The sequence below is a fragment of the Psittacula echo genome, assembly GCF_963264785.1.
Source record: "Psittacula echo genome assembly, chromosome: 6".
In the NCBI taxonomy this organism is placed as follows: domain Eukaryota; kingdom Metazoa; phylum Chordata; class Aves; order Psittaciformes; family Psittacidae; genus Psittacula; species Psittacula echo.
This window is the reverse complement of record NC_137743.1, coordinates 28,935,311-28,956,316: the sequence shown is the minus strand read 5'-3', so window position 1 is coordinate 28,956,316 and position 21,006 is coordinate 28,935,311. Positions and strand designations below refer to the sequence as shown.

General features: G+C 40.2%; 1 protein-coding gene across 3 annotated transcripts in view; it reads left to right on the top strand.

Moving 5' to 3' along the window:
* Nucleotides 1-20,286, top strand: part of HSPBAP1 (HSPB1 associated protein 1) — a 38,917-nt gene extending 18,631 nt beyond the window's left edge. For all 3 annotated transcript variants that reach the window (XM_080621578.1, XM_080621580.1, XM_080621579.1), the window contains 6 exons: nucleotides 983-1,167; nucleotides 5,322-5,458; nucleotides 8,580-8,751; nucleotides 16,425-16,508; nucleotides 19,374-19,484; nucleotides 19,694-20,286. In XM_080621578.1, the coding sequence (XP_080477704.1) occupies nucleotides 983-1,167; nucleotides 5,322-5,458; nucleotides 8,580-8,751; nucleotides 16,425-16,508; nucleotides 19,374-19,484; nucleotides 19,694-20,251 (1,247 nt within the window). In that variant the 3' untranslated portion in view covers nucleotides 20,252-20,286. The remainder of the gene's footprint in view (nucleotides 1-982; nucleotides 1,168-5,321; nucleotides 5,459-8,579; nucleotides 8,752-16,424; nucleotides 16,509-19,373; nucleotides 19,485-19,693) is intronic.
* The last annotated feature ends 720 nt before the right edge of the window (nucleotides 20,287-21,006 follow it).

Sequence of the window (21,006 nt, the reverse complement as noted above, 5' to 3'; positions counted from 1 at the left end):
AGAGAGAAATGAAGAATGAAGAGCTGCTGCTGCACAGCAGTGAAAGGATCCCATTTCTGAGCAGCTCTATGCAAGGTGCACAAGGTTAAATTGCAGTCATTGTCAATTCATGCAGGCTGCAGTAATTTTTCCCCAGTAGTGGTTACAGTACTACAGTAAAGTAATATTTTTTTAACACTGGATAAGTCTCTTTGAAGCTGACACAATTAGCGGCTGTGGGAAATGAAGATCTCTGATAATCCACAATTAAAGCATGCTGTGATGTGTGTGACGTGGGTTATCTTGCAGACCTTCCAAGTGACCTGACACCATGAGCTGAAAGCTGTATCAGTGAGCCTGACCAAAGCATGATGGGAACAAAACACTGCTGGTTGATACTTCTTATGTCTGCCAAAGAACACCACAATATGCTTTTGTTAGTGTCAAATGAAAAATAAGGACTCACAGCATTTTAGATAGATCATTGGCACACATGTGGCTCCATAATTTGCTTCCTCTGCGTTACTGTGCTAATTTCGTTATTGCTTTAGGGAAAGGGAAAAATGAACATGCCCATCTACATAAATTCATAGGGACAAAGTAAAGGGTACACAAATACTTGCGTGAACATTTGCAGCTCACATTTAAGAAGGGAGATGAAGCAAAGGGCAGGTTCTCAGTTGTTTAGGGAACTCATGCATATTATTGAGTTACTGTGCTGAAGGGTGCCTTGCACATGAACAACAGTAACTGTTGGTGTGCCTTTACCTTACAGCAAGTTCAAGGTAGCAGCCGTTCACTTAAACCTTAATGACAAAAACAATAGTCTCAGACTTAATTACGAGTTAGGTGATGAGAACCATGTTACTGACCAGAATCAAGACACCTACTCCCACTCAGTATCTCATGTTGCATTATCCAGAGCTGAGAGAGAAACTACATATTATTTTTACTGATTCTGGGCATGCTTGTGTAATATTTGGCTTTTCATTTGTTGCTCTAGTTCCCCAGTTTGAAACCAGGTGTAGCTATGTGAAGGCTACACTTGAAGAGTTTTTGGCTTGGAGTTGTGGGCAGCCGCCTTGTCTCTCTGGACCATTCAGTTGTTACGAGTTCTCTAAATACTGGGCTTATGCTGACTACAAATACATTGCCAGGGTATTTGAAGACAAGCCAGAATTTTTCCAGGTAAAACTTTAATATTATTTCTTCCTAATTTAATCATTGCAAGTTATCTAGTGTAGTTTCTGAAACCTCTACTGCTATCCCCTCTCTGCTCCTTTGGCCGTGTATTTTAAAAATCTTAAATAAAAACTATTGGCTCTCAGGCTAATGGAGAACTAGTAGCAAGTGGCAGCCATCTAAGAATCTGGGTCTCCCCTGTATGCTTAAAAAACCCACCACAAGTGACAAAAACAACTACCAGATTGGCAGCATTGCCTTCCCATGTAGCTCAGCATCATTTGGTCACTGGGCAGACGTGGGGAGCACAGTCATGTGTGTGACCTCTGCAGCTGAACACCTTACCTTCATCTCTGCTGAAGGCAGGAGTGAGATGGGAATAGGGTGTGAAGATGAGTGGCAGCCGACAGGCCTGGCTTGTTGCAAACTTGACACCCTGATAGCTGCCCCACATCCACCTTGTACCTGAAAGGTACCTGAATTAACAGCTCTGCTCAGGAGAGGGGATTTGGTGGCATGGATTCACTTGTAGCAGCAAGGCTGTAACATGGATTTGCTCCATGTTTTGCCTTGTGGCTCATTTTCTCAAGTAGCTCAGTTTCTTCCCTTAATATAGTTAAATTAACTGTTTGCAAGGAGGAGAGATTCTGCATCTGTGGGATTACTATATCTGGATTGCCTGTGGGGGCAGTAAAATACATGAAGTAATCTGTCTATGGAAGTACATAATATATGATAATTTCCAAATGTAAGTATTAGGAAATTAGGAAAGCTGGGGTATTTCCTTTTACTTTCTCCATGTCTATATGCTATTTCAATGTATTGATTCATCTACATTCCTGCTACTTCCCCTTGCAAATTATAAGATGACAGAATTAAGGATTGCAATACAAAAGGTGTAGTCTTTCCAAAGATATAAAGAAAGAATAGTAAATAAAGCCTTATTCATTTCTATACTTTCAATTTTTTCTATACTTACTATTCATTTCTATACTTTCAACTATCCATTTTTATACTTCCAAATCATAATTCCATGCAAACACTATCACTGGGATGACAGTATGAACTGATAAGCCCCCTCAAATTAATTACTTCCTTAGAAAGCATTTCCCTTGCTCCTTATATGTATTTTATTCTTTTATACCAGGAAAATTAGTGGTTTTAAGTGCTTAGTCTTTTTTCAGACTGTCTCCTTTTCCCTTGTTCTGTAGGTTGGACTGTAAGATTTGGGCACAGAGACCATCTTACCTTTCTTTCTCCCCTCCCTTCCCAAGCACACTGAAACACAGCCAGGATCAAGTAAACTTGGGCTGCACAACTGATACTGGGTTGTGTTATTTGAACTAAGTTGGGAGCTTCAGGGATGTTTCAGGCTTCCTCGGATCTTTGTGTAACTTCCTCTAGCTGTGATCCTGCCATGGTTTTCTCTCTTTCTGCCTCAACAGACAGCATTTTCCTGTGTTTTATGGAACGAGATAATAGCAGCTCAGAAGACCTGAATAGCCTGCTGCTTCATTTGGTCAATAAAAACACACTTGAAGGAAACAACCATTTTCTTACCTCCTTCTTCCCTTTGCCCCATTCAATAGCAAAATTAAGGCTTCAGGAATTGCATTTCCGTGCAGGTGTCACACAACGACCTCATCGCCTGACCTATAACAAGCAACAGATTGTATTCCAATTTTGGAATAGACACATGTAATGGTTATGCCATGGATTTTTTTTTAAAGCAGAATCAGGGAAGGGAAGAATCAATGGTGTTATGCAAGCAAATATGGTGTGTGTCATCTGCCAGTTTCACAGGCATGGGAGTGAAATGCACCCATCAGTTCCTGACTGATACGGCTTTTGAAACGCTACTACACAATTTGTATCAGCCAAAAGAATTCTTGGTAGAAATTCTCTTCCATTCTTGTTTGATTTTGATGATAACCCCTTTTTTCTTTTTATATTTTATTTAGATTTACGTAAGGTGATTTGAAGGGGAAAAGAAGGCCAACTGCACTGGTATTTATAATGATTAATAGGGCCATTTAGAAGTTGTTTGAAATTTAGATTGCACTGTTTATCATTTACAGTTGTGTGGGCTAAGGTAATGATTCCATTATTCTAATCTGTGAGCAGTATCTAGCATCTTACATTTTTTGTTCAGTTGATATTTCATTACAGAATTTGAGATATAAATCAGAAGCAAGATACATACGTGAAGTTTAAATAGAAATGAAACCTTTTAAAGTGACATACGGGTACAGATTAACTTCATTATAAGCAGCAAATGAAATAAATATAATTCACAAGTAACGTGCCATCTGTTATGGTTGGAACACCTTTTAGTGCATTTCTTCTTACTGTGGCTTTTTATTGTAGGAAAGGAATGCACTGTGACAAGATTTCAGTAATCCTACCAGTTCCTTTTCAGTTCATTGGTTAAAAACTATTTTACCCATAATCACTTCAACTATTTACTACAGCTGCAGCATTTTCAAAAAATTCTTCTAAATCTAATATTGATTATGTGTGCTTTCTTTCCACTTAAATTGTAACAAAATACAAACCTATTTAGGTGTGAGTTTCAAGGGCAGAGACAGTGTTATGCTTAACTTTATCACTGAAATAGTTGTATTGGATTTTAAATTTTATGGCTGCTGAAATCTATAAGAGCAACTTTTTGATTTTTTGCTGCCTTTGACAAATGTTTGTATTACGCTTCTGCATTTTTTTTTTCAAATTATGCCTTTAAAATCAATAACTTTGAAATCCAAAATCTCTAGCAATACCTCATTTTTGGGAAGGCTATTGCTCATTTTGAGGGTTTCCTGATGCAGAGTCATGGTGAAGTCATCCTTATAATAATGTCTAGCTGTAGTTTTCCTCATCCATAAATCTTATCAAATGATAGCCATCCACCTGTCTGGAAGCAGTTAGCTTACATACTTAAAGTTAGGAGGCTAGACTCCTATTTTCTCTTTATAGATAGCAGAGAGAGGCAGGCTTTTCCAAGGCATGAATGAGAGTGCTTTGACAAGAGCAAGAACCAAGCTTAAATTAGGTTCCTAAAGTTAGATGATGTGAATGACCCCAATGTGCTTTATTGAAACGGAACAAATACTGTTACTTTCTTTTTCAAGATGGGAAAAATAAACCTGAGAGATCAAGTGATTTGCCTGAGGCCGTCAGGAAGCCAGGAAGTGAATCTCTTGTTTCCTAAGGTTCATTCTGCAGCTCCAGCCAAAAGACACCACTATACTTCAAGTGCTTTCCAATAAACAAATGATCAGGCTCTGCAGGTGGCGGGGTGAGCTATAAAAGCATGGGAAAGCTGTATCCAAGCTATATAGAACCATGCTGCAGACCCCTTGAACTATCTGTAAAACGCCTCTCCCTGCCTTGTTCCAGCTGCCAACCCCAAGGGATTGCTTGTGGGAGGATCAATGGGCTGGAAAGCTCCAGGATCACGTTTATAACACATGCATACCTCTTCTGCCCTTTCTTACCATGTAACCTAGTCGTTTTAAGTTCACTGCCTTTGCAACTGCTGAGGCAGGAGGAGAATTTGTCCGTTAAATAATAAGAAACTTTTAAAAAGCAACATATCACTGGGTCAGAGATGGGGTAGAGTCTTGCGTTTCCAGAATACACAAAGAAAGCTGAGACAGGTGGAAAGATAGAGCAAATATGCCATATGGGTTATGAAATTGGTTTGAAAAGGGAATAGGGTTTTTTTCCTTCCTTCCTTTCATTCATTTTTTAAATGCCATATATGAGAATTTTTCTGAAAGCAGTCCTCAGCTTGGGTGGATGGTTAAGAGTGGAAAAAAGAAATAAAAAAGTGTTTGAAAAGAAGCCATATGTACCAAAAGCAATAGGGAAGTCCGTCTGAAGAGCAGATGAGTTACCTTGAGTGATACGAAGACAGAGATCTGGGAGGCTATGTAGTCACATAGAAAAAGAAGGATGTCTGCAGAAAAAATGCTACTAGAGATGAGAATTTTGGAAGAAGGGGTACAGGCCATGCATGCAGGAACTCCCCCAAGGAGCAAAAGCTGCTGTGGATAAAGAGCAACTAAGCAGTGGAGAGAGAAAACAACAGACTTGGAGAACTGAAGGTAAGATGTGAATCAGTTCAACAGCTTACATAAATAATCTTCTCATTGCTGTAGGATATAAGGTGGTCTGACTTTGGTTTTCCTGGAAGAAGTGGGAAAGAGAGCACACTGTGGATTGGTTCTGAAGGAGCAAACACCCCTTGCCATTTGGACTCCTACGGCTGCAACTTAGTGTTGCAAGTACAAGGAAGGTAACAAGTCCATATGCATACAACAAGTACAGGAGAATGTTGTACTGTTCTTTGAAGTTAGTTTTGGACTCAAGTATTAATTCTAGGTCCTGATTATTTTAGTTTTCTGAGCTCTCAATGACTGAAGAGCATCAGAACTGTTTTATAGAAAATGGAAAAACTTCAGGAGGTTGGAGTTTGGGTCGTAGAGGTAATATTTTCTTTTGTTTGAGGAAGATCTTTTCCATCTGTGTGCTGTGTGGTCCAATAATAAACATTTTAATCTTCCTAGTAGTTATGAATTTGGGAACTTGGAATTAGGAGATAAAGAGTTAAAAATAAAAAGCCCAGAAGCAAAATGGAAATAAACTACTTGAGACTTTTACAATATTATCTCTGTAAGAGCCTCTAATAGCCTGCTAGAATTAATTTAAAAGGGGAACATCAGGATGGGAGCAGCCAGCTGTGAGCAAAGTTAAAAGGGACGTTTGAAGCTCCAAACTGATTTTGGAGCTTTGTGCCTTTGTTGCTGTATCTTCTGCCTGTTTGCATTCTGACTTCCCCGCTCTCCCACTCTTTTTTTTTTTTCCTCCTTTACCTGTGTATTGGCCTCAGGTTTTTTGTTTGGGTTTTTTTTTAATCTATTATTGCTAGAGTTACAAAATAATTTGCATGCATTTTTTAGGTTTGATAGTATAGACTGGAGCAAGTGGGATTTTAATGTAATTAGACATTTCATAGAACAGTAAAATCATGGTGGTCTTGTGATTATGGTGCAGGATTGGAAGTCACAGATGCTGATGCTGGGCAGCACTGCTGATTGACAGGCTTTAAGGCCTGAGGCAAGTGAATTTTATTCTTATCTGTAAGAAGGGTAACTCCATTTAGCTCTAAACTCTTTAGTTCCTCTCTTTTAGGCAGATTGTCATTCTTGCTTATAAACAGCCTTGACATCCTTGGGTGAACGTGCAGCAGAGACATTCTGGAAGCCACACTCGGCACTGTTTTGCTGCAGCCAGTCTGTAGACTTCAGATCACATCAGTAAGCATTATGCACTAAAGTCCAGACACTTAAGTGTATTTATGAGCCAGAAATCTCATTGAAAACCGTGAGATTTACATGGCTAAATATCATCTAAGGATCCACCTAAATACCGGGTGTACTAAGTAAGTACAGTAATTTAGCAGACTTGATACCTGCCCTGACACTTTGATCTCTACCTTCGGGTGTTGAACTCAAGCCAGAGTTCCAGCATCACATAGCAATTTTGCCTGCCTTCTCAAGACATTTCCTCCCCCTCTGGCAGAGCAAAATTCTTGTTTCTCTCAGGGAAAGAAGCAGCCTAAAGCCTTTGCATGGCCTGAAAAGACAAAGTTGTTTTCCTCTTCACAGCAAAGCCTATAAATAGATTGCAAACTTCCACAAGCTTGCAAATCCTGTGCTTCTTCAGAGCAGAAAGATTCCCTTTTGAGACTCACAAACAAGAGAGGCTCTGTAACAGAATATAAGCTTATGCTAAACTTAAATAGATTTGCCTTTGCAGGAAAGCCAGGGATGACTCCTTAGCCCTTTGTTCCTATCTTGAATTTCCTCCTTGCATCCCTCAGGCTTCTTAATTTTTTGCTTCATGATATTGCTTTGTCAAGAGCCTGCAGGATTAACCCATGAGCCTCCTAACCTAGTTACTCTCTGCCATTTCAGAGGGTCTAGCCTGGATGGCAAAACAAAAAGTTGCAGTAGGGCTTGAGTTTCAGGAGAACTGTTTTTTGTGCTTGCACCCAGCAGTAGCTTTGGTAATTACACAGAAATGTCAGTGTCCTATGGCACTTCCATCTTTGGCAGTCTCTGCAGTTCTGCCTCTCCTGCTCTGCTTTATCTCTTCTGGTTTTGTGCCATTTGGTTGCTTTTCTCCCATTTTCAGATCTGTGACTTAGAACTGATAACCAGAAGCAGTAGGCAAAAAGCATGAAGTACGTACCAAGGAAGGGGACAAAAAGAAATGATATTGGTAGAGTCTAAAACAAATAGGAATGCTGCACAAATTGTCCAACTGTGCTGTAAAGTGCTGCCTTTACTTTTCCATTGCTTAATGCATGGGTCACTGTTGTACTGATTGTCTGGCAGCTCTTAAATGTAATAAATTCTCTCTGTGTATTCCTTTCTGGTTATTTCCATCACCTAAAGTACTGCCATATAAAACTTCTATTTCTAAATAACATATGTACCTCCTAAGATATTTCATTTATAATACCCATAAAACTGGCACCACCAGTTCTGGCATATTCTTTTTTCTGTCTTTGATCTGGTCCATGTAAGTGAATTAGAGACATGAGCTCCTGAGAACAAGGTCCATGTCTCAGGTCTGCTTGGTCCTGCACTGCAGCATGTTGCCCCACTTCTCTGGGTATACAGAGAGCAAACTGGAACACAAGTGCCCTCAGGAGCAGAATGGCTGTGTCCTGCTCCATCTGAGCATTTAGTCATGCTAGTAAGTTCTAACACCCAGTGGCCCACACAAGCCACATTTTCATCTTGTGTTACTGATAACACAAAAAAATACAGGTGTTTCAGGATGTATGGATGACTTTTTTTATTTATGCCATCTTTGGCATAGGGGCATCAGGGTGAGATTTACTAAGAATGAAGGTTTTGTGACTGACAGCCAAGTAAGTACTGCAGGTGATGAATAGGAGACAGAAGATCATGTTGATACCCCTTTACAGTTGCCACCTTCATGGGTGCAGCAGCTATTAATTCAGTGAGCGAAAGTATGTTGTCTCTAACAAAACCACTTCCTCTGGTTTATAGAGCAATTTTTAATGCTCTGAGCATCTGTAAATGCTGTGTGTGGCTCTGTAAAAGGGAGGAAGGAAGAACCAGATGGGAGAGCTTTTTTTTTTTTTTACATTTTATCTGCCTTTTAAAAATAATTGGTGAGAAGCTGTAAATCTTTTCAGTTAAAAAATTAAAAAGTGGAATATTTTAAAAACACTTTTAGAAGACAGCCTGTAAGCACTGTCTGTGTTCTCACTGCGTAGGAGATTCACGCAGTGAGGCAGACTTATGTTTTATTGAAAGCCTTTAGTTCTTCGCTGTAACTGACATGCATTGAATACATTTTTATCTTCTGTCTATTTTCAGGAAGAGATGGCACCTCTTCCCACCTGGTGACACCGGTTCCCTTTATCCCACCAGGATCCCTTATGAGGAATCCAGCGTATTCAGCAAAGTCAACATTACCAATCCTGATCTGAAACGCTTTCCCAAGTTTAGGAACACAACAGCCCATGTTGTTACGCTAAGTCCAGGACAGGTACTGTTCACATATGAGCTTTACATTACTTTAAAGATTATAGTAAATTATTTAACTGGCAAATTAAGAGCTAGGGGATCTTAACAAATAGACTGTGGAACTTCCCTATCCCTATATTCTGCACTTAGGCTTGATAGATATCTCTCAGCACGGGAACTTTCTTTGCTCACAGTTACTTTGCTAGCCCTTTTTGTACAAAAAACTGCAAACATTTGGACAGTTAGTTCAGTCAGCTGCCCAATTCCATCCCACTTCTTGCAGTCACCTCCAATTTGTCTGCTTTAAAATTTTCCTGAACAGTGCTCAACCTGTCTACTCTGAAACCAATATGCTCCATAAAATGTGTTTGATTAATAAACGTGTAGAGCCAGCAGAGGAACTCATGTTTTGATCATCAGGGAACATTGGCCCAACTTGTTGCTTTAATAATAACACAGTGCTGAAATGATGATACTTGCATTTACAGTGCACACCAACCAAAGGTTTCACAGCGTGGGGGTGCAAAGATATTATTAATACTGTTTTACTGAGAAAGATCAGTTATAAGTGGACTTATAACTTAAGTTATAAGCGTGGCTTATAGCCACATGGGCAAGTCAGCAGCAGTATGAGAGTAGGACTCAGGACTCTTAATTCCTAGTCTCCGGCTGTAAATAGTGTCGTTCTTTATTTAATCAGCATGGTTGGTATTTGGAGTCAGAATTACCCGTTTTCATTTGTTCAGCAGTGCATGTCCTTGCAACACGCTCCTGCACATTTCAAACTGTCAGGCCTTTCCAAAAGAATTTTGCAGTGTTCATTGCTCTGATCACTGAAGACAGTGGAGTTGCCACTTCTAGAGCCTTTTCAGTATTCTCCTACCACATGTTTTCACCTTTTTTGACCTGCCAGCTCAGAGACTTGTGTGAGTGTTCCCTTGCCCCTAGCTGGCAAACCCAGCTGCCTTTGACAATTTAAAAAATGGATTTTACCAATCCAGTTAATTTTGAGGAGACAGAGTGAGGAGCACTCCTGTGAACTGCCGAGATAGCACATTGGAGCAGGATAGTAGTTTTCAACAAGAGGATCATGCCTATCAACTGGGAAGAGTATGCTTTTCTGCTGTTGCAGTGGCAAATAGGAAATCTATGATCAACTTTTATTGTTTGCCCTACATTAGCTCCTAGTCATACTTCCTGAAGCAGATGGTTAGTTTCACATTCTGCACTTTGTAAAGTTGCAGTGTTCAATAATTTAAAGCAAAAAGAACAAATTTTTACAATTGATAAAAATGCCACATCCATTAAGCACTGCATTATCCATGATCCCCAACAGTATTTCAATTTATAATCTCATTTGGAATGATCAAGTATGGTAGCAAACCTTTGATATTATCTTAATTCTAATTAGGCTTAAAACAATTACAAATTAATCTTGCTAGGAATAAAAATCTTGAGCCAGCCCAGTAATACAAGTTGCCTGCATTGCCATGGAGGAGTTACTGTGTGGATTTCTGGGGAGCAAGTAATATAGAAGCAATGATGGAGCAGTGAGGTATTGCCTTCATCCATTTTATCAGTTACTTTTGGGTTTTCCAGCATCTCATCCAGAAATTTACAGGGCAGGTGCCTGGGGACTGCTTCCACTTGATGGAGAGGAAAGGAATGGCATAGAACTGCTTTGTTAACAGGGAAAAGGATCCCTAAATAATAGCAATCTTGATATGTGCTTAGCAGTGGGTTTCATGTAGAATTAATACAGTCACTACAGAGTATGCAACCAGCCTTATTTTGTGATAATACATAGCATCTCCATTCTTTCCCAGAGGGTATACAAAATATTTTTTATTAGATATTATAAGAATAAAGGGTTGAAAAACAAAGACAAAGGTTTTCTTAGGTATTCAGGAGAGTAACTGTGTGTGTGGCGAGTGAAGCTTTCAATATCAAAAACTTAATGTGTCTAATGCCACCTTCTGGTCACTGTTTGCTACAAAGCCATTTTTCTGTACACATTTAAGGCTTTAAAGCACAATTTCTTCATATGACATTGTACCAATGCACAACGTGAACTTCAGTTGCATTCTTTGTGCCCTTCACTGTGTTGTTCAGAGGTGAATCTCTGCTATGAATTTTGGTAGTTGGCTGAGACTTTAGGTTTTGTAAGATTTCATCCTGTACTTAATCAGTGGCTGCCAGCTGTGTTTCCACAGAAGCCTTAATGCAACTTCTGGTTATACATTAGTGACCTGGTCTCAGTACAAATTATGATAAAATTTAGATATCTAACTTATTGAAATAGCTAGCCAAGTAGTTCAGGGGTTTGTGGATATAGTCTTGTTCAGCTGCAAAGTTACAAGCTCAACTTGTAACACACAAATGTAGGGACTCCTTATAAAAACTTGCACCTGCTTACCTCTGTGATTATTAGAAGGCCGAGTGGTAAGTATGGAACAGGAGGTGGATTTGCACTCACTGTCTGTTTTTACTAATACCTTGATCGCTCTCACAAATGGACAAATACTGCTTGAAATGCTGCAGATGGGACAAAACTTGTCTGTTCTAGTATCTTCCACCCCACACTCTGGGACAAGTGTTAAGAGAGCGTAGGATCTGCCACCTTCAACTTAAACCCTGTCCAGGACAGATGTCCTGTCTGCCATCAGTGGGAGGAACCTGGCACCTCTACATGGCGATTCATTCTCTCTGTCTTACACAATTACAGTCCTGCAGGAACATTCATCCCATCTTGTCTTTCAGCACAGGCTATAAAAGGAGCACGTAGATGCTTAACTTTTTTGATTATTAAAAGTAGGAAAAATTAGTACCACCTGAAAAGGCTACAAAAAAACCTTGAGATGCTATACAAATACAAAATGATTGATCATTCTTTCCTCTGCCCGATGTCTCACCAGCTTCTTGCTTCCTTCCTGCTCATTAATGTAATTGCTCTTAATCCATCTTCCTCTTAATCCATGTAACTAGACAATGGTAAAAAGACTAGAAAGCACATCCCAGCTTGTCTGAAGATGGACAAATAAGGCTCCACACATTTACCCTCCTAGTGGGGAGCAACCAGCTTGTACACTGGGCTTCCAAGAGCAGTGCCATTCACTCTCATGCTGCCTCAGGCAGGGTATTGTACACCAGGACCCATGCTGTTACAGGCAGCACTCAGCTGCCCTGCTGCCTGCTATCTTGCTTCCCGGCTTTGTGTCCCAGATGCAGCCTGGAGCCAGAGGAGTTGCAGCACAGCTCTATACACCAGAGGTGCAAGGAAAGGCCTAACTGAGCCAGTCTTGGAGGCATACCCAGTCCAAGAAGGATGCTCCTTTCTAGCCTTGAAAAACACTGTCACCATATGGGGGAAAAAATACTTTTATAAAAGATCAACATTACAGTTTGCTTGAAATCTATCTGAAAGTCTATAAACAAATACACCTCAAACAGTCTGTGCCCATGACTACAGTTATCACTAAGTTCCTGCGTATAGCTGCAAGGTTTCCTCTTTCTGTGCTCCTGCTACAGTACCTAACACACCATGGGATCCTGCTCAGCAGCCAAGGCTCTCAATAACTCAGGAAGAGCTCTGACTTCCAACCTGAGCAAGCAGAAATAAATCTTTGCAAGTCAGGGACAGGTTTCCCTATGTGCCACCTTTAGAGCAAATGGGTGAGAACTTCAGATTGGGCTTAAAGTGCGAAACAATGTGAAAAAACAAGAAAAATACAACTGGTACCGAAAAATGTGTTGTAGTAAGTCAGGAAATGTAATAATTCAAACTTTTGAAAAGGCAATGAAATGTTCCATCTACAAGTATACAAAATACTTTTTAAAAGGGTTTGCAGTGAAAAATCACTTAAAGTCTTCTCCAACAAAAGTAATTTGCAGCATCATACACAGTAGATGCTTGATGATTCTGTTTCAGTGAAAGAAGATAGAATTTTCATGTGGGACACTACAGAGCTGGCCCCAAGTCACCCCATAGAGAAAGAAGAGAGCCCAGATCAAGCTCTAGACACCAAAACTATTGTCTCCATCACAGAAGAGGCAGAAAGGTCCAGGAGCTGAATTTACACTAGAGTTGCTGATGAAAACAGCACTCAGCCTGCAACACACATGGAGAGCCTCACAAGTGCCCAAAAAGTCAAACAAACTGAAGCTGAAAGCTGACAGTTCCTAAGTCTACCTTTCCATCTCTTCCCTAAGCTTCTTTAAGTCCCTCACCTGTGTCCCTATGGACACAGCCACATTCCCTTCCTGCTCACCATGCTTTTCCCCAGCCTGTGCCTGTGTTTCTGATGTCAGTAGCCCTTGGTGCGCTGTTTTCAGCACATGGGAAGACACCAGCTCGGGAGGGAGGAAAGAGGTAGGGTAAGCAGCACCTTCCTAGTACCAAGGCAGCCAGGCAGCAGCTGGGACCTGGCATAGGTTGGGGTGGCAGTGTCCTCACAGTCCTCATGTGGTGCTCCCCACACAGTTGACTACACATTTATTTTATTCTTCATTTCCAGGGTTGCAAACAGCTCTGGGACTTGCTTGCATCCCCCCACACCCCCCATCTTTTCTTCTCATTACACTGGTATTCTGGCATCCTTTTCTTCCTCATTTACCCAAATATCTTTTTCTAATGAGCAGAAATTTCTTGGTATAGTATTTCACTCCAGGGTATGCTCTCTTTTTGAAGCAATTCCACCTTTGCCTACCTTTGCACTGTATCGAGTTAATCATGTCCATTGAGAATTTAAACCTGTTCTGTTCTCTGTGCTGTACAAATCTTCAGCGTTGCTTCACTTGCTCTCCCAACTGTTCTCTTGGTTTCTTTGCTTCCGTTACAGACCAGAATTTCATTTTATCTTTTCTGGGGTGTCTGTCCTAATTTGACTTCATCTGCTATATTTGCCTATCAGTAGCCTAAATATTAAAATTATCTGGTTGGTTGCTGTTTAGATCAATATCTTCCCAGCCCACAAAGCCAGATATATTCTGTAGAAAGCAGGCTAACACAAGATTATCTCTTAACTTGGAATACTTCCTGATTTTGCACTTTACATTTTCCCTGTAAAATGTTTGCTATGTTTTTGTGTACCCGTGTGTTATTTCACTGTGGTTTAATTTCACATTTGCTATTGAAATGTAGCTTCAAATGTAGCTAAATCTATGTCCCATATTCATAAACAAATGGAAGTCTGCTTTATTTTATTGTGGAGTTGATAGTTGTTTGGGGATTTTTTGCTTCTAGTTTGCAAACCTAGAAGAATACTTGTTCGTAAAGGTAGAATAATCCTGCTCCTCTCTTTGCTGGACTCTTTCTTTTGTCTTTTGTTAGTTCTGCTGCTTGCCTTGCCAGCTGGATTTTTTGCTTTTAATTACTTCTTTTTTTTTTTTTTCCATTTCTTCATCTTCCTTAAAGTTTCAGTCCTGAGCATTTTCTAATTTCAGTTCTTTTGCTGCTATAAATCTTTATTTTATCAAGCATGAGCTTGCCCAGAAATAAAAGAGGGAGAGCAAGGGTCTTGATGGTACCCATTTTGTCTCCTTAAGCCACAGCTGTGTAGCTTTCCTATAAAATGCATTAGCAAACAGTGCCAGCTGCTGAAATGCACAACTTTGCAGTTATTACCCTTAACCTGCTGGCAAGTGAAACCTTATTAATCTCTTGAAAGACCAAGTTCCTTCACTTTGGTTTGAAAAGACTGGACTAGTTGCGAGAAGGAACATATTTTCCTCCCAGTTACATCTCTTCTAATAATATAGTCTAATATATATATAATCTAATCTAATATATATATCTATATATATATCTAGATATATATATAATCTAATCTAATATAAATAACCTAATCTAATATATATAATATAATAATATAGACTAATAAGTCCTGTCTCTGCTTTGCATTAGCGTCATGTTGAGCCAGCCCATTCCATACCTAATTTCCATCCTGATTTTCCAGGCAGACCCTCTTACTGAAACATTTATACACTTCCCTTAATTTGCTTCTTGGTTTTGTGCCCTTACTACATTGTCCCTCTGCACCATACTCTAATTCCCTAGTGTCTTCATCCACTTCTCCAGCATATTGCAAGGTCACTCTTCCTACGCAAATCTCACAGAAAGGACCTTGTTGTTGTAAACAGCTACTTACTCCAGAAGTTATGACACCTTCTGCTGTTTAACAGAGTTTTCCAGGCTTCATCACTATATCCTGTCATTTGGAGGGCACCCAGATTCTTTAACAGAGTCTAGTGTAAGATTCCCCTATAGAACAGAGGAGTGGGGGGCAGGGGAAGGTTTGTATGATTTGGTAGTCAATGAAACGTGGGCAAACCCTAACCCTAACAGATAAACCCACTGCAGCTAATGCAACTGCACTTGAAAGCGTAGGTTTCTGTGCTAAAAGCACCACTCAAACTTGTTTAGTGTAGAAAATGTGTTTTGGCTTCAGTCTGTGTAGGGTTTTGTACACTTTTAGACGTCAGGAATAACCAATTTGTGATATTTGTCAACTAATGGCCCTCCACAGACTGACTTCCTTCTCTGCTCTGTATGCTGCACTGGATTAAAGTACGATTTCCAAATGGTTTTGACCTTTAGAGAGCTAATGCGGATTTTGTTTGACTTAAATTGAAACCTGTGGAGTTTCAATGTGGAATTCAACAAAATGTGGCGAACATTTTGTCCTCTGGCCCAAAAATGACTCTGCTCTGACTGTCCTATAAGTAACTGTTTGCAGGACTAGGCCACAGTTATTGTTCCCTACGCAGACATTTTCGTTAGTGTTTTGATATAATGAAGCACAGGGCTATGTAGGAAGTAGAACATTCTTTTAAATAATTTGTGTCTACCAAAAAAAAGATTTGCCTGCAATTCAGATACTGATCATTGCTTTACTTTCCCTGTTCTGAAGTGTATATTTTTATCTGTGTCTGACCACTTATATTCCTTGTCAAAAACAATCTTTTATGCTTTACTTGATACCTCTATGTTAATCTAATGTTCAGTAATCTGTAAAGCTTGTCCTGTATCATCAGAACAACATTAACGTCTTTGTACCATAAAAGCCATGGGCTGGAATCAATTTTATGTCACAGCTATCATCCCAGTATAGTTGTAAAGCTTTCCTCTAAACTAGATTGTCATGGTTCCTGGGACACCCTCTTTTAAAAGCCTGTCTACTAAAAGTGGCAAGTTTAATACTGGTAATTATTTACAGAATTAAAGCTCCATATTACGAGTCATCTAGATGAGCATTAGGATACCTAGTTTTGGGGGAAGCCAGCTGGCAGTCCTTCTACAACTGTGAAGTCTGCTCAGTTGGAGAGTCTACAGAATACTGCTTGGCTGAGACTTTCTCTAGACCCCTGCTCTACTGCTACACCAGCTGCACTCCCTTCGTACAGCCAGACCTTGCTTACCTAGAGCAGTTATAAGGTTACAGTCCTGCTTTGCATGAGAAGGAGTTTAGATCAGAGCTAATTCTGGATCGTGTCCTCTTCTTACATAATAGTATTGATACAATGGGAGGAGAGAGAGGATTGAGAAAAGGCTCTTTAGAGGAAAGAAATAAAGATCACCTCCTACCCCACCCTTATTCCTTGCCTCATTCTGCCTCTGCATCCCACATCACCTTAAATAAACCACATTATCTTTCTTCAAGCTTCTGCTAGTATCTAATGCAGTGTCTCCAATTCCAGGTCCTGCTTGTTCCAAGGCACTGGTGGCACTATGTGGAATCCGTTGATCCCATCACTATCAGCATAAACTCTTGGATTGAACTGGTATTTTCCTTTTTATGTCATGGTGATGTAGCACTTCCATGTCTGCATGGACATCTGTCCTTTGCCTGCCAGGTTCAGCCCTATTGGGTGTTCTGTATTCAGAGGTTGGGGAGAGAAGTGCCCTTATGGATACAGCTTTTCCTGAAGAACTATCCAAGGTTCCGAATCTGAAGACTCAGTTCAGCAGAAATCACATGCAAGTTTACCTCAGTCAGGCAAACAATTAAACACAAGCTAAACTTTTCTTGTCCAATTTCTTACAGGCTAACTAGCTTTGTGCTGAACAGGGGACAACAAAACAGCAACTTCACCTCAAGCACATGCTTACATGCAAAGCTAAATTAGAATTTAAATTGGATTAATGTGATAGGAAGGGGGTAGCAGAGGACTTCTAAATTTTAATTTCTTTGTAATAGTTTTGATTTGCCTGGAGTTGGATTTTCTCAAGTATTTCATTAATTTTCTTTTCTCCAGGCTTTGATTTTTCTTGCTCATGTTAACCAGTATGTATGGAATGGTTCCAGGAATACCAGAGTAGTTTGGGTTGGATGGTACCTTTAAAGGTCATCTAGTCCAAGCCCCCTGCAGGGACATCTCAATGCTCCAGAAAGTGTTCTGTTTCTTATTACTTTATCATGAATCCTAGCTTAATATAAATGAAAATAAAGACCCTTTGAAATAGACTGTGAAAGCTGCCTCACTAAAACACATAGTGTTTTCCTCCTTTCCCTTCCTCCCTCTCCCCTTACCTTTTTAAAACCTTTATTAGATTGGAAATCTGCATGGAGATGAAGACCCCATAATACATTTCTCATACCAGCATCAAACCAAGCAGTTGCAGAGCAGGGGAGCTTGCTTGGGTGTTTTCCTTATGAAGAAATTTTCCAAATGAGACTATGTACTTAGAACAGCGGGCCACAGCCCAAACCAAGCTCTCACATAGCCCTGACTGTAGTCAAGCGGTGTTTAGTGCCAGAGAAAGACCTTGATGTCAACACGCACACTTGTACCCTAAGCTGTGCCTCATAAATTGTCCCCCTCTGGAGGAGCACATCAGGATTGGATCGGTTGTGCTAGGCTGGTAACTCCCAGGTGGCTGGGTGGTGCTTTGACTACAGCATTTCTAGCTGTTCTTATGTGCTGCAAGAAAAAAAAGTGAAATAGTGGAGCTAAAACTCCATGGCCTTTCTAGTCATAAAGGTCTTGGAGAAGTCACTAAGACCCTGTTTGGTGACAGCTAAAGCACGCAGTTGTGTGCGAAAAACAGAGGAGTGTTTGCTGGATCTTGCTAATGAGTGACATGCACACTTGCCTTCCCCAAATATTTGCCATAAGCAAGTATTGCTTTTGCAACCCAGATGAAAGTTCCTTATAGAAGTTGTCCCTATAGCTGTTGGTGTTTGAACAGCACTGTCTGGTGTTAGGCAATCCATCTATAACAATAAAATCTGACACGGATGCTAAAAAACAATACTGAGAACATTTCCATTACCAAATCAAGCAGTCTTGCTTGCAGCTGTTGCCAGCTGCTTTCACATTGACAGATGTGCATCATGCCAGCATTTATAGTCGTACTGAAACTATTAATTATATTGGCAAGACTTTAGAAGTTTAATTTGCTTTCAGCTGGATGTGAGCTACTCAAAGTATTCCTTGCTTCCTAACATACCCTCATGCAATTACAACCCTGTTAATTCAGCGACCAGGATGAATACCAAGAGTGCAACACCTGAAGTAATTCCCACATGATACCAAACTCCATTTTGGGAATTTGTTATATGAGGCCATTAACAAGCCAAGCATCCAAAGCGATTAAATGAATGCTAAGAGCATGTCCCCCTGCTTCTATCCCAGATTCTGCTCAGGCTTCCAGGATGAATTACTGCCTTCAGCACTCATACTAGCAACATGTATGGTGTGCTTGTGGTGTTCCCCAAAGTCACAGTTCAGAGCTGACAGGGTTATATCTTTCCTCCAAAACTCATATGTCTTAGCATCTTAAAGCAAATTTATGTTTCCACTCCTTGGCACTTGTCTTTGAAATGACTAAACCACCCCTCTTGTTTAGAAAGTCTTATTACCTCCTTCCATATACAAAAAAATTACCTTTCCTTCCACATACAAAAAAATCCTCAGTTAAGTGGGAAAGAAAGCTAAAAAAAGATCGTAGAAAGTTTTGTCCTGCTGTCCCAAACTAGCTGGTGTCCAGCTGCCTGAGGGAATAATGCAGGAAGTGAATGCCTGAAACAAAGACTCAAGTTACTTCATTTGCAGTTTTGCAGGAGAGCTTTCAGAGAAAACATGTTTTCCTTCTGCTGAACTGCAGCAGTATGTCAGCTGCTGTTACATGATAAAATATTTCCTGAATTTCCTTAAGACTCACATTTGTGCCTCTGTAGCCCCTAGATAGTTGCTGCCTTGCTGTAATATCCTGCATGTTTTAAGTACTTAAATTAGACATAATATGTAGATAAATAACATTTCCTATGTGCTTGCCTGGTTCTTCTAGTCCTGAACAGCTATATAAATGCATACATTAATTGCTAACATTGCATTGTAGTTTCAAGCACCAGATTCAATTAACAGAACGCTAATAAAAGATTATATACACAACTAGAATCTATTTTTTGCAAATCCTTATTCAGATGAGTAGTCACATCAAAGCCTGTGCCGCTACCCATGTGGGTGCAGTACACAAGTAGGAGTATCACAAATCTGAAGTCTTTCACTGACTTTGCATACGTGAGTAGGGCTTTCAAACCAAGCCTATAATTTACTTCTTCCCAAGATCTTCCCAAGAGCCAGCTTTCTGGAGACGCTCAGGTGCTAACCTGTCTCCAAACACTTTCTCTTCCCTTGAGGCAGGATGCAGATCATGAAGCCCGTGTAGAAGAAGCAATAACTCGAATGCTGGTGTGTGCCCTAAAATCAGCAGAAAATCCCAGTGATGGAGATCCCTGGCTGAATCCCACAGAGGTAAGCCCTCTCTTGCTCCCATTATAGCAGCGATAACAGAGAGTTACTGACATTTTGCTTAGCTTCCCCTGAGTCTTTCTGCTGCCTGAGAAAAAGAATTTTAAATTCCTTCCCTTCTTATAGCAAAAGTAATTTATGGACGATAATCACGCAACACTGAATTGAAACACATCTCCTTTTAACTGAGTGTATCCTGGGTGTTTTCTTAGGTTGAGGCAACATCCCATGAAATCAATCTTCAGTACCTGAATAAAGCAGTGTCTGCATATTTCAAGTGTCAAAAGGCAAGTGAATCAGAGCAGCCATGTTCCAGCAGCAGTGATGCAGAGCAAAGGACAATTGCCTCGTGCAAGAGGAAGAAAAGGGAAGTTGGCTGTGAACCAGAGGGCTGCAGATTACTAACCCATGAGTTTGGCTTTTCAACATTTAAAGCAGAAAATCTGCAGAAAATACCTTTTGGGCCTCATCTTCTTCAAGTTTTACCACAGTCTCAAGAAACAAGCTCCATAGGTGCAGTTGCAGTTGAAAGTGATGGTAGAGATCTTCTCCATGAAAATGAAGGAGGACATTTTGGAAAATTACACTGCACAAGGAAGCAATTGGTAATGAGTAATGACTGTGAAACGCCTGCACATCAAATGGGTTCAGACGGCAGTCCAAATGCCTCACAAACAGCCCTTTCTACCAATGATTTGCTAGACTGTTTAGTTAATCCACATGTCATCAATTTAGTGGCTCGGCTGCTGTTGGAGAGAACAAGAGTTTAATGCTGAAGTGCTTTATCATTTCTGAAATAAAGAAATCATATGGCAGCCTTATTCCGGGTGTTTAAGCTCTGTAATAACTGAATGTTTCATTTCAAATATTTTTTAGGTGCAGATACAATTAATCGTTAAGTGGCAGATGAAGTTGTGCTGAAAGAAGATTAACTGGTTAATGAAGCTGGGAAGAGAAAGATGTGTTTAGTCAGAGAGATCCTCAGTGTTAGGAACAAACCAGAACATACACAGTTGTACTCCCCGCCATACTATGTAGATGGGATCGTTAAAGTGCTCTACAGCTCTGAGTATGGTTTGATAACAGAACAGAGTACTGGGACATGGTTACATAGCAGAGGGGGACTAAAGAGTGGGAGAAGACTGACTGACTGCAGCCCGTGACCATATTTAAAGCAAAATAGTCAATAAGTGATTGGTTGATCACATTAAAAATAAGTTCAAATAAACCCAACCTCAGCCAAGAGACAGTGCACTCACTGATGCATTTACTTCCGCCCCTTCCACAAAATACCTTCAGCTTTGTCACAAAGCTGCAGGATAGAATGAGACAAAAGGTCTTAACAAGAAAGTGGTCTTCAGCTGTGTTCAGAAACACTTGAAGCTGAGATTGGGAAGCCATTGGGAAGTGACTGTTCTAGTTTATTTAAAGCCAGATGGGCGCAGTTACCTGTCTCTAAGGAACAAAACAAAGCAGTTATGCCTTTCTACCCTATGTGCTACTCTTTACGGTAACAATCAAAATT